The sequence below is a fragment of the Pristis pectinata genome, chromosome 1 (genome assembly GCF_009764475.1).
Source record: "Pristis pectinata isolate sPriPec2 chromosome 1, sPriPec2.1.pri, whole genome shotgun sequence".
Lineage (NCBI taxonomy): Eukaryota > Metazoa > Chordata > Chondrichthyes > Rhinopristiformes > Pristidae > Pristis > Pristis pectinata.
The window spans coordinates 8,657,493-8,670,025 of record NC_067405.1 but is presented as its reverse complement, the minus strand read 5'-3'; the positions used below and the strand labels follow the sequence as shown (position 1 = coordinate 8,670,025).

General features: G+C 43.7%; 1 protein-coding gene across 1 annotated transcript in view; it reads right to left on the bottom strand.

The window, feature by feature from the left end:
* Positions 1–12,533, bottom strand: part of adcy5 (adenylate cyclase 5) — a 374,049-nt gene that overhangs the window by 85,760 nt on the left and 275,756 nt on the right. Inside the window, exon 9 of the mRNA XM_052013051.1 lies at positions 1,664–1,692. Within this exon, the coding sequence (XP_051869011.1) occupies positions 1,664–1,692 (29 nt within the window). The remainder of the gene's footprint in view (positions 1–1,663; positions 1,693–12,533) is intronic.

Below are 12,533 nucleotides of genomic sequence, written 5' to 3'. Positions count from 1 at the left end.
CTGTGCTGTGCGACTCTATGACCCACTAAGATCTCTTTTACCTTATTCATTCATTCTCAGGATCCAGCAAGACAGCATTTATTGCCCATCCCTTATCTCCAGCTGTGGGTCAACCACATTGGTGGGTCTGTCATCACAAGTAGGCCAGACCAGGTAAGGATGGCAGAATTCTATATGATAGTGAACCAGAATGCTTTTTAAAAACAACCCAGTATTGGTCATCATAACTAATGATTTTCTTTTATAAAACTCAATCAAATTTAAATCTCACAATTAGCCAGAGTGGAGATTAAACTAAGGCCTCATTAATAACTTTATTCCATTAAGTCTCATTAAGACAACTGAACGGACCTCTTGTACGAAAAGATGGACTCTTGACCTCACAATTTACCTCGTCATGGCCTTGCACCTTATTGTCTGCCTGCACTGCACATTCTCTGTAGCTGTAACACTTTATTCTGCATTCTGTTATTTTTCATTCCTTTGTACTACCTTGATGTACTGATGTGATGGCATGCAAAACAAAGTTTTTCACTGTACATCTGTACATGTGACAATATTAAACCAATTTACCAATTTAACTTAAACACCATTCTGTAAACTGCAGGAATAATGAGTTCACACACGCACTTGTTTAGATCTGGAACTCCCTACTTGACAAGGATAGTGGAATCAGATATCCCAGGAACTTTCAAAAGTAATTGAAGAGAAATGATAAGCTGTTTATGAGGTTAAAACAGGTGTATGGGTCTGTTCCTTCAAAGAGCTCGAACAAGCAAGATGGTTCAAATGGCCTCCTTCTCTGCTGTAAGATTCTAATTACATCTCCAGAGCTAAGGCAGGCAAATGAGAGGCATTAGGCTGTTTGTTGCCACTGGGTTGAGTATCACTGATATAAAAACATAATCTAAAAACACCCTGATCAACTAACAAGTGGTTAATTCTAGACTTGAGGGCAGGCTACAGTACTGAGCCCTGGTCATTCATCATATGGAGATTACGTTTTATGGGGTGATTATGGAAGGTCTGAGGTCATGGAGCATAGAACATAGAACAGTTACGGCATAGGAACAGGACCTTCGGCCCACAATGGCTGTGCCAACCATAAAATAAGATTTCTTTATTAGTCACATGTACATCGAAACACACAGTGAGATATATCTTTTGCGTAGAGTGTTCTGGGGGCAGCCCACAAGTGTCGTCACGCTTCCGGCGCCAACATAGCATGCCCACAACTTCCTAACCTGTACATCTTTGGAATGTGGGAGGAAACCGGAGCACCCGGAGGAAACCCACGCAGACACGGGGAGAACGTACAAACTCCTTATAGGCAGCGGCGGGAATTGAACCCGGGTTGCTGGCGCTGTAATAGCGTTACGCTAACCACTACACTACTGTGCCTGCCATCCAAACGAATCCAATGATGCCAATTTATAATGCAGATCTGCCTGCATGTGGTCTATATCCCTCCATTACCTGCCTGTTCATGTGCCGGACTAAATGCCTCTTGAACATTGCTATGGAAATCCAGCTCAGATCCCAGGATCTATCCATCCATAACTTCTATCCATATTTGGACCTACAAGTACATTCTCCAACGGGTTAACATTCTTTCTGGTGACAACATAAAAGTGTTCTTGAAAAAAGTAATACATTCACTTACTTGTCCTTGGCCATGTAGTCCACAATGCCCTGGGAATGAAAGGAGAAAAAGAAAGTGTAAAACGTCTTGTTAATGTTGACTGAGACACATCTCGGTTTGTGTATTAACAACGTGAAGTTGAATTGAAGCAAAAAACTTACAGATGCTGGAAATCTGAAATAAAAACAGAAATTGCTGGAAACACTCAATTGATGAAAGGGCATCAATCTGAAAGGTTAACTCTGTTTGTCTCCCTGCAGATGCTGCCTGACCTGCTGAGTGTTTCTGGTCTTTTTGGTCTTTGTTGCAACTAAAGCTGAGACCAACTAAAAGACGGATCAGAGACTTGGAGGACAATAAATCCCATCTCCCACCCTCTGCAAAGCATGTCCAAAACACAGAATCAGAGAAATTTACGGCACAAAGGAGGCCATTTGGCCCATTGTGACTATGTCAGCCAAGAATGGACCAGGTTACACCCACTTCTAGAACTGGAATTGGAATTGGTTTAGTATTGTCATATGTACCGAGATACAGTGAAAAGTTTGCGTGCCATCCAGACAGGTCATTCCATACGTAAGTACACTGAGGTGGTAAAAAAGAAAACAGAATGCAGAATATAGTGTTACAGTTACAGAGAAAGTGCAGTGCAGGTAGACCTTGCTTTCTCAAAATCCACTGAAGTAAATGAACAACTAAGAAGCAATAGTGACATCCCAAGCTGAATCCTGGGTGTTCCCCGCCAGTGGAGAATATCAACTCTGATCATCACCACCTCCTCTTGTCTCTCACCCCATCTACAAACATAACATTTTAAGTGGAGTGTTTGAGAACATCAATCATGTTAAAATGTTTGAGTGATTTTCACAGATAATTTTTATACGGGCCAGGGAAAGTGGCCTCAAATTCATACAGCGTTGCTCATTTAGGGAGGGAAGGTTTCTCTAATTAAGAAACAATAAAACAACTGCAGATGCTGGAAATTTGAAATAAAAACAGAAATGCTGGAAATAGCAGGTCAGGGAGCAACTGTGGAGAGAGAAACAGAGGTTTCAGGTCCGTGACCAGAGTTTCAGAAGGGTCATCGATCTGAAATATTAACTCTTGTGTTTCTTTCCCCACAGATGCTGTCTGACCTATTGAGTGTTTCCAGCATTTTAGAACATAGAACAGTACAGCACAGGAAGAGGCCCTTTTGCCCACAATGTCTGTGCTGACCGTGATGCCAAATTAAACTAAATCTCTCTGCCTGCACAAGGTCCATATCCCTCCATTCCCTGCATATTATATCTTTATCGGTCACATGTACATCGAAACACGCAGTGAAATGCATCTTCTGCGTAGAGTGTTCTGGGGGCAGCCCGCAAGTGTCACCACACTTCCAGCACCAACATGGCATGACAACAACTTCCTAACCCATATGTCTTTGGAATGTGGGAGGAAACCGGAGCACCCGGAGGAAACCCACGCAGACGCGGGGAGAACGTACAAACTCCTTACAGACAGTGGCCGGAATATGTGTCTATCTAAAAGCCTCTGTTATGGATTAGGTTACTATTGGTGAATGTCCCTTTAAGACATAGCACAGTAGTGTGTGTGTGTGTGTGTGTGTGTGTGTGTGTGTGTGTGTGTGTGTGTGTGTGTGTATGTGTGTGGCATGATTATGACAACAGGAGATAAGGATGTGATGACGTTTTTGGAGCAGTCAGTCGGCGAGACAGAGAGCGAGAGAGAGAGAGAGAGAGAGAGAGAGAGAGAGAGAGAGAGAGAGAGAGAGAGAGAGAGAGAGAGAGAGAGAGAGAGAGAGAGAGAGAGAGAGAGAAAGAGAGAGAGACCAGCCTGCTGGTCTCTGTATCGATGGATGAAAAACAATGACTGTGTCTGTCACTACAATCCACGTATGGATTTTTGGAATAATCCAGTGGAGTCCACTTTGTCGTTAACCTGTAGAAGGAAACAGGTATTTGTGTGGACGGCCACATCTCGAATGCCTTTCGGGGTGGCAGATACTTCGGAACAAAGGAATGGAGATTGAGGTGTTGTATGGTTTCCCTTGTGGAACATTTGGATTTTGTAATTACTCTCTATTTTCTCTCTACATTTCCTGTTCAGTCAACGGTGGTTTTGAAGAAGTCTTTGCTCACGTTTCACCTTACGGCTTGCTGAACTGAACTTTGAGAACTATTCCTGGACTTGGAGTTTGGGAATTTGCCACACACACACCGAGTTTAGTTGTGGGGTTAATGTTTAAGATCTAACATTTTTACTTCTAACATTCTAACATTTTTACTTTTATTTTTTTCTTATTATCATAAGTAGTTAATAATAAAATAGTTTTTAACACTTATACATGACTCGGTGTGTTTCTTTTGTTGCTGGTACTTAACACCTCTTAAACGCCCCTATCGTATCTGCTTCCACCACCACCCCTGGCAGCACATTCCAGACACCCACCTCTCTCTGTGTAAAAATCTTGCCCTGCACATCTCCTTTAAACTTTCCCCCTCTCACCTTAAAGCTATGCCCTCTGGCAGTTGATATTTCTACTCTGGGAAAAAGATTTTAACTGTCCACCCTATCTATGCCTCTCATAATTTTATAAACTTCTATCAGGTCTCCCCTCAGCCTCCGATGCTCCAGAGAAAACTGGAAAACCTCTCATTATAGTTCATAGCCTCTAATTCAGATGGTATCCTGGCAAACCTCTCCTGCACCCTCTCCAAAGCCTTCACATGCTTCATCCGGGACATGCCCTCTTCTCGTTACTACCATCGGGGAGGAGATACAGGAGCCTGAAGACCCACACGCAACAATTTAGGAACAGCTTCTTCCCTTCCGCCGTCAGATTTCTGAACGGTCCATGAACCCATGAACACTGCCTCTTTATTCCTTTTCTTCACACTATTTATTCATTTTTGTAACAGAGTAATTTTAAATCTTTGCACTGTACTGCTGCCGTAAAACCCATTTCACGACATATAAGTCTGTGATAACAAATCTAATTCTGATTTTGTAATGGGGCGACCAGAACTGCACACTATTTTCTGTTTCTATTTAAAGTTTCCCTAATCTGTAGGACGTGAAGGTCCCAGCGAAGGTGACGGTAAGATTTCAACTGTCAGGTTAGTCTGGAGAAACTGGGGTTGTTCCCTTCGAATGGCTCTGAAGAGATTTGATGAACATGTACAAGATCATGGTAGGTTTGGAGAGGGGAGAATGCAGGGAAGCTGTTTCTGTTCGCAGGTGTGTGGGATGCTGGTTTAAAATATCAGATAAAAGATGCAAGGGGGGGTTGTGAGGAGTTGTGATCTTGAATTCACTGTAAGTATGGTGAAAACAGTGCTTCAGGTAGGGAACGACTGCTGGAGGAACTCAGCAGGTCAGGCAGCATCTATGGAGGGAAATAAACAATTTACGTTTTGGGTTGAGACCCTTCATCAGGACTGGAAAGGAAGAGGGCAGAAGTAGGTCGGGGGAGGGGCACAGGCTGATAGGTGAGAGGGGAGTCCAGGTGAGAGGGGGAAGGTAGGTGGGTGGGGGAGGGGGAAGAAGTGAGAAGCTGGGGGGTGATAGGTAGAAGAGGCAAAGGGCTGAAAAAGAAGGAATCCGGCAGGAGAGGACAGTGGACTATGAAATAAAGGGAAGGAGGTGGGGAATAGACGGGCAGGTCATGAGGGCGGGGGAAGGGAAAGAGAAGGAGTGAGGGGGCCACAGGAATGAGGGAAGACGGGGGCGGCGAGGAGGGAGGAATAAAGGGGGAGGGGGGATGAAGAGGGGAGGGCTTCTGGGAAGTTAGAGAAATCAATGTTGAGGCTGTCAGGTTGGAGACTGCCAAGGCGGAATATGAGGTGTTGTTCCTCCAACCTGTGTCTGGCCTCAATGTGGTATTGTGTGTGTTGCTCCAGATTCCAGCATCCGCAGAATCTCTCGTGTCTCTGCTTTAGGTAGGGAATTGGACAGGCACCTGAGGGAGATTACAGGTCCTACCCAGGTTACAAACACCCAACTTATTTACAGGCTGTACATAGGATGGAGTGTTTGGGAGACCAGCAGGATGGATTTGCTGGCTGCAAGAGGGCTGCAGGTATCTTCTGCCCATGGGAACTCGGTTTGCGGCAATAGCCGAATGGCTGAGATAAATGCCCTGGTTTAACTACACGTTGCCCTTGATTGGCCTTTGTTTTTATTTAAATATATTGCCAGGTGGCCTCATTTCTGACTTGTGAACTGTTTGGGTTACGAACAGTTCTCTGGAACGGAACCCTGTAATGTAACCTGGGATGGGCCTGAAACTGGATTCCCAATAGGGAAAAAGTGGGAGTATGGGATGTCCAAGAGCTGGCATAGTCCTGATGGTCCAAATGGCCTCCTTCTGTGCTGTGACAATTCTACGAAGCTATGATACTTCTTCAAACAGTGTCATGGAATTGTTTGAGTCTACCTGAGAAGTCAGGAAGGCACTTGGTTTAACAAGGAAATTGCATCTCCATCAGTGCAACCAAATTAGAGATCAGAATCAGAATCAGATTTATTATCACTGACATATGATGTGAAATTTGTTGTTTCGTGGCAGCAGTACAGTGCAAAGACGTAAAATCTATAAATTACAAAAATAAATAATTAGTGTAAAAAAAAGGAATAATGAGGCAGTGTTCATGGGTTCATGGACCGTTGAGAAATCTGATGGCGGAGGGGAAGAAGCTGTTCTTGAATCATTGAGTGTGGGTCTTCAGGCTCTTGTACCTCCTCCCTGATGGTAGTAACGAGAAGAGGGCATGTCCTGGATGGTGAGGGCCCTTAGTGATGGATGCCACCTTCTTGAGGCACTGCCTCTTGAAGATGTCCTCAATGGTGGGGAGGGTTGTGCCCGTGATGGAGCTGGCTGAATCTACAATCCTCTGCAGCCTCTTGTGATCCCGTGCACTAGAGCCTCCATACCAGGCTGTGATGCAACCAGTCAGAATGCTCTCCACCGAACAAGAGACTTTGGAAATTTCACCCTTTGGATGAAATTCATCATTTTGTTGTATGTGCTGAACATACTACATAGTAATGCAAAACTGAAGTCAATAGGCATCCAAGGGAAAAGGCTCCAGAGTCTGGAGTTGGATCTCAAACAGAGAAAGATGGTTGAGGTTGTTGGAGGTCAATCAGCCTGGCAACAGGACATTATAGCAGCATTTCCTTGGGGCAGAGTACCAAGTCCATCTTCAGCTGCCTCATCAATGACCTTCCTTCCATCATAAGGTCAGAAGTGGAGATGTTTGCTGATGATTGCACAATGTTCAATTCTGTTTGCAACTCCTCAGCAAATGAAGCAGCCCATTCCTGCATGTAGCAAGACCTATACAACATTCAGGCCTGGGCTAGCAATAATACTTGCACCACATGAGTGCTAGGCAATGACCATCTCCAACAAGAGACTCTAACCATCTGCCTTTGACATTCAATGGCATTACCATCGCTGGATCGCTCGTCATCAATATCCTGGGGGGTCACAATTGACCAGAAATTCAACCACACTGACCACATAAATACCATGACTACAAGAGCAGGTCAGAGGCTGGGTATCCCGTGGCAAATGACTCACCTTCTCACACCCTAAACCCTTTCCATTATATCTAAGGAACATCAGTAACATAATGGAAGGCTCTCCACCTGTCTGGATGTGCAGCTCCAATGAGACTCAAGAAGCTTGACACCGTCCAAGACAAAGCGACCCACTTTGAATGGCACCCCATCCACCACCCTACACATTCATTCCCTCCACCACTGGTGAGGCGTTGGTAGTGTGAACATCTACAAAATGTCCTGCAGTCCCTCACCCAGGCTACTCCAACAGCACCTGCAAAACCCATGACCTCCCACACCAAGGAGGAAAAGAAGAGCAGGTACATGAGAACCAGCCCCTGCATGTTCCCCTCCAAGTTGCTCACCATCCCTACTTGTAAATATATCACCAATCCTTCATTGTCAGGGGGTCTAAATTCTGGACCTCACTCCCCAATAGCACTGTGGGACCACCTTCCCTACGTGAATTACAATTGTCCAAGAAGATGGCTCATCACCATCTTCTCAAAGGAAATCAGAGATGGGCCACAAATGCTGCCTTGCCAATGATCCTAAACATTCAATGGGTTCTTGAGATTGGCCCATTGACTTCCCAAGTGCACTTCAATGCATATTTACTGCCCCATTACAGAGACTGAATTTCGACCCCATCACCTCCAATAGTGTAGCACTTCCCCAGCCTTGTATGGGGTGTGACCTTGACCTTTTTTCCAACTGATAGGGGCTGAGTTATGGAGACGGGTTTAGTAGGCTGGGACTTTATTCATTGCAGTGTAGGAGAATGAAGAATGACATTACAGAGGTGTATAAAACTATGTGGAGCATAGATAGGGTGAATGGACACAGTCTTTTTCCCAAGGTTGGGCAAATGGGACTAGTTTAAGTGGGAATCTTGGTCGGCATGGACCAGTTGGGCCAAAGGGCCCGTTTCCATGCTGTATGACTCTATGAATACCTAGAGTTGTATCTCAATTGGCTTTGAATCAGATTTATAAAAGTTTGACAAATACTATGTCTAACAAATAAGAAATGAAACATCTCAAATTACGTCACACTACCTGAAAGTGTGGTGAAAGCAAAATCATGGGAAACTTTCAAAGGGAATTGGATATATATTTGTAAAAGGAATAATAAACATTGGCAGAGCTACAGGAGGAAAGAATTGGGCTAATTGGACTGGTCTATCAAAGCAACAGCATGAGCAGAATAAGCTGAATGGTTTCATTCTCGCCGTATGATTCTACAATGCAGTAACATTACATGATGTTGTTGCCTCTTCCTGTGCCAAACAATCAAGGACTTATTGAGGACCAGATCATGAAGTCTTTATTGAACTAATATGAGAGCTTTGTCCTTTAATAATGTCTTTGTAAGTTGCCACTGTCCATGAGAAGTCAGCACTGGTCTTAACAGGAAATTTTTGTTCTAAACAAATCACATTAATTGCCCAGAATGTTGCTCAGTAACATCTTGCTAGCACAGTATTTTACTTGCTAGTTAATGAATTCTACTTGACGAGAGCAAGCATTGATACTGTTAATAAGCTGTCTGCCACAAGTTTGTGAAACCATTTTTCGAATATGGGAAACGCTTGTGGTTCAAGAGATTAACACGAGAGCCAAACATGTTTTTTCAATTTTCTTTGATTCTGTTCCTACATTTGTCAAAAATTCTGTTTCCTCCTTGTCCTAGCTTATAACACTCCCCTTCACACATTGCCCCGAGGAGGGTAAAAGAGAAAGAGAGAGGGTAAGAAAGAAAGGGAGAAATGGTCTACCCTACTCTTGATTAAGCCGTGATTTTAAAGAATTCAAATCCCTCCATGATTCCGTCCTTTCCAATCTTCGTTTTCTCTACTAATCATCCCAACTCCATAAGATTTCTGCAATTCTGGCCTCCTGACCATTCCTGACTTTAGTCTCTCCACTATGAACAGCTGTACCTTCAGCTACCTCGTCCCAAGCTGGAGGATTCCCTCCCCAATCATTCCACCCATCTCTCTTCTCCTTGTACATGTCCCTTAAATCTTACTTCTTGGACCAAGTTTTGTTCCCAACTACTCTTCTACCTCTTATTGCGATGGTGTTTTTTTCCTCTGTGATAGAGCTCTTGTTAAACACTGTTATAAGGGTATTCTGTGAATGAAAGTTATTGTTGGTGGGTGCTGGTTATCACCAAATGCTCCATTACTTTACTCAGAGGAGAAGGCACCTGAGAGTCCGCTCCCCTCGCTACATCGCCGAAGTACCCCCACAACCACATCATTCCCCGCAGTATTAATTATCCTAGCTTATGGCTGTTGATTTAACCCACATTCCCAAAAAGAGCTAGAAGCTGGCGAGAAAGTAAAATAGAAGCAAAGAAAGAAAGGATGAAAGAGCAAGAAGAAGAAAAGGAGAGCGAGTGAATGAGGGGAGAAGGGAAGGAAGGGAGGGAGGGAGGGAGGGAAGGGGGAAGGAAGGAGAGAAGGAAGGAAGTTGCTTGTATTTGTATACGTTCTACGGACTAAGGATATCCAAAAGCATTTCATGTCAATAAAGAACATGAATTGATGTCGTCAATGGATGTAGGGCAGTGTGCACAGCAAGATCCCACTAACCTGTTTTGATAGTATTGGCTAAGAGCTAAATATTGGTCAGGATTGCAGAAGATAAACTCCCTCGATCTTCAAAATAGTATCATAGGATCTTTTACATTTACCTTAGAGGACAAATATGACGTAAAGTCTCATCTGCAAAATAGCACCTTCATTTGTCCAATACACCATCTCTTCTGTACTGGAACATTCTTGAGAGCAAGTTCTACAAAAAATGTTTCATCCATCTCCTTATGCCACTTAATTATTCTGCTTGACTGGTTAATGTTCTGGTTAATATTTTTAGATATTAAGGTAATCAAGGGATGTGGGATTAGTGCAGGAAAGTGGTGCTGAGATAAATGATCAGCCATGATGTTATTTAACAGCTGAGCAGACACGAGAGGCTGAGAGGTCTTCCTCTGCTTTTATGCTCTTATTTTCTCCTGACCCTTCTGCTCTGTTCCGTTTTGGTCTTCTCTTAAAATTGCCAATTATAAATAATCCAACAATGAAAGATAATTATATGCACAGATTTCACCTTATATAGAACAGGCCCTTCAGCTCAATGTCTGTGCCAACCATGATGTCAACCTAAACTTCGGGTAATTCTGCCTATACGTGGTCAATGTCACTCTGTTCCCTGTCTGTTCATGTGCCTGTCTAAATGCCTCTTAAACATTGCTATCGTATTGGCTTTGACCATCTCCTCTGGCAGCACGTTCCAGGCACCCACCACTCTCTGTGTCAAGTAACATGCCCTGCAAATCTCCTATAAACTTTCCCCCTCTCACCTTAGATATTTGATATTTGACATTTCCACTCCGGGAAAAAGATTCTGGCTGGCTGCACTATCTGTGCCTCTTCAAATTTTATATCTTTCTATCAGGTCGTTTCTCAGCCTCCGACGCTCCAGAGGAAACAATCCAAGTTTGTCCAACCTCACCTTATAACTAATACTCTCTAATCTCTTCTGCACCCTCTCCAAAGCCTCCATATCCTTCCTATAGTTTGGCAACCAGAACTGCACACAACACTCTTAATATGGCCTAACCACACAGCTGCAACATGACTTGTCAGCTTTTATTCTCAATACTCTGGCTGACACAGGCAAGTATGCCATGCGCCTTCTTTACCACCCTGGTACTTCTGCTTTAAGGGAGTTATGGACTTTCACCCCAAGATCCCACTGTAATCAGTGCTCTTAAGGGTCCTGCCATTTACTGTGAACTTTCTACTTACACTTGACCTTCCCAAGTGCAACATCTCATACTTGTCCGGATTAAACTCCATCTTCCATTTCTTCACCCAAATTTCCAACTGATCTGTATCACGCTACATCCTTTGACAACCTACCTCACTACCCACAACTCCACCAGTTTTCACGTCATCTGTAAACTTACTACTCACACCACCGACATTTTTATTCAAATCATTAATATATATCACAAACAATAGAGGTCCCAGCATATTGATCCTTGCAGAACACCACTGGTCACAGACCTCCATTCAGAAAAACACCCCTCTACCACTATGTCTTCTATGGCCAAGCCAATTTTGGATCCAATTTGCCAACTCATCATCAATCCCATGTGACTTAAACTTCCGGACCAGCCTACCAAGAGCAATTTTGTCGAATGCTTTACTAAAGTCCATGTGGACAACATCCGCCGCCCAACCCTCACCCATATCTTCATCGCTTCCCCAAAAAACTCAAACAATTTTTTTAAGCCGGGACCTCCCCCACACAAAGCCATGCTGACCATTCCTAATAAGTCCATGCTTTTCCAAATATGAGCAAACTTGTCCCTAAGAATCTTCTTCAATAATTTCTCTGCCACTGATGGAAGACTCACCGCCTATAATTTCCTGGTTTCTTCCTATTGCCCTTCTTAAACAGAAGAACAACAATGGCTTTTCTCCAGACTTCTGGCTACTCATCCCTGACTAAAGGTTATACGTCAGAGCCCCAGCAATCTCCTAGTTTGCTTCCCTCAGTATCCTGGGATAGATCCCATCAGTGCCCTGGGGACGTATCCACCTTAATGTCTTTCAGGACACCCAACACCTCCTCCTTCTTAATATCAACATACCTCTCCCTGATCTCATCACCATCCATGTCCTTCTCCTTGGTGAATACCGATGCAAAGGACCACGTCCACTTAAGGACCACATCCACTTCCTCTGACTCCATGAATAAATGCCCCTGAGTGGACCTACCCTTTCCCCAGATACCCTCCTGCTATGATGCCTTGGGATTCTCCTTAATCGTATTTGCCAAGGACGTTTCATATCTCTTTCAACCTTCCTAACCCCTTGTTTAAGTTCTTTCCTGCTTCCTTTATATTCCTCAAGAGCCTTGTTTGATTTCAGTTTCCTAAACCTTACATATGCTTCCTTTTCCTTTTTGACTAAACTTCTACTATCTCCTGTTATCCCAGGTTCCTGAACCTTCCCACCGTTATTTTTCACCTTGTGACAAGATTTGCTGTAACCATAAGCCCCGTACTGTGAGTCAGCTAGCTTGAGTTTATGTATAATCTATACCCAGCAACTGCCTTGCGCTAATGGGAAACACTTAAGGGCACTTAAGGACTTTGCAGAGTTTTCCCAGGATTTACACTGGACCTACCAGAGATAGAATCCAGCTCTGGGACTTAATTCCCAGAACTAATCTGGAGGCTTATCATTAAACATCATTAAGATTAATGGAGTCAAAAGTCGATCACATTTACTGCGGCATCA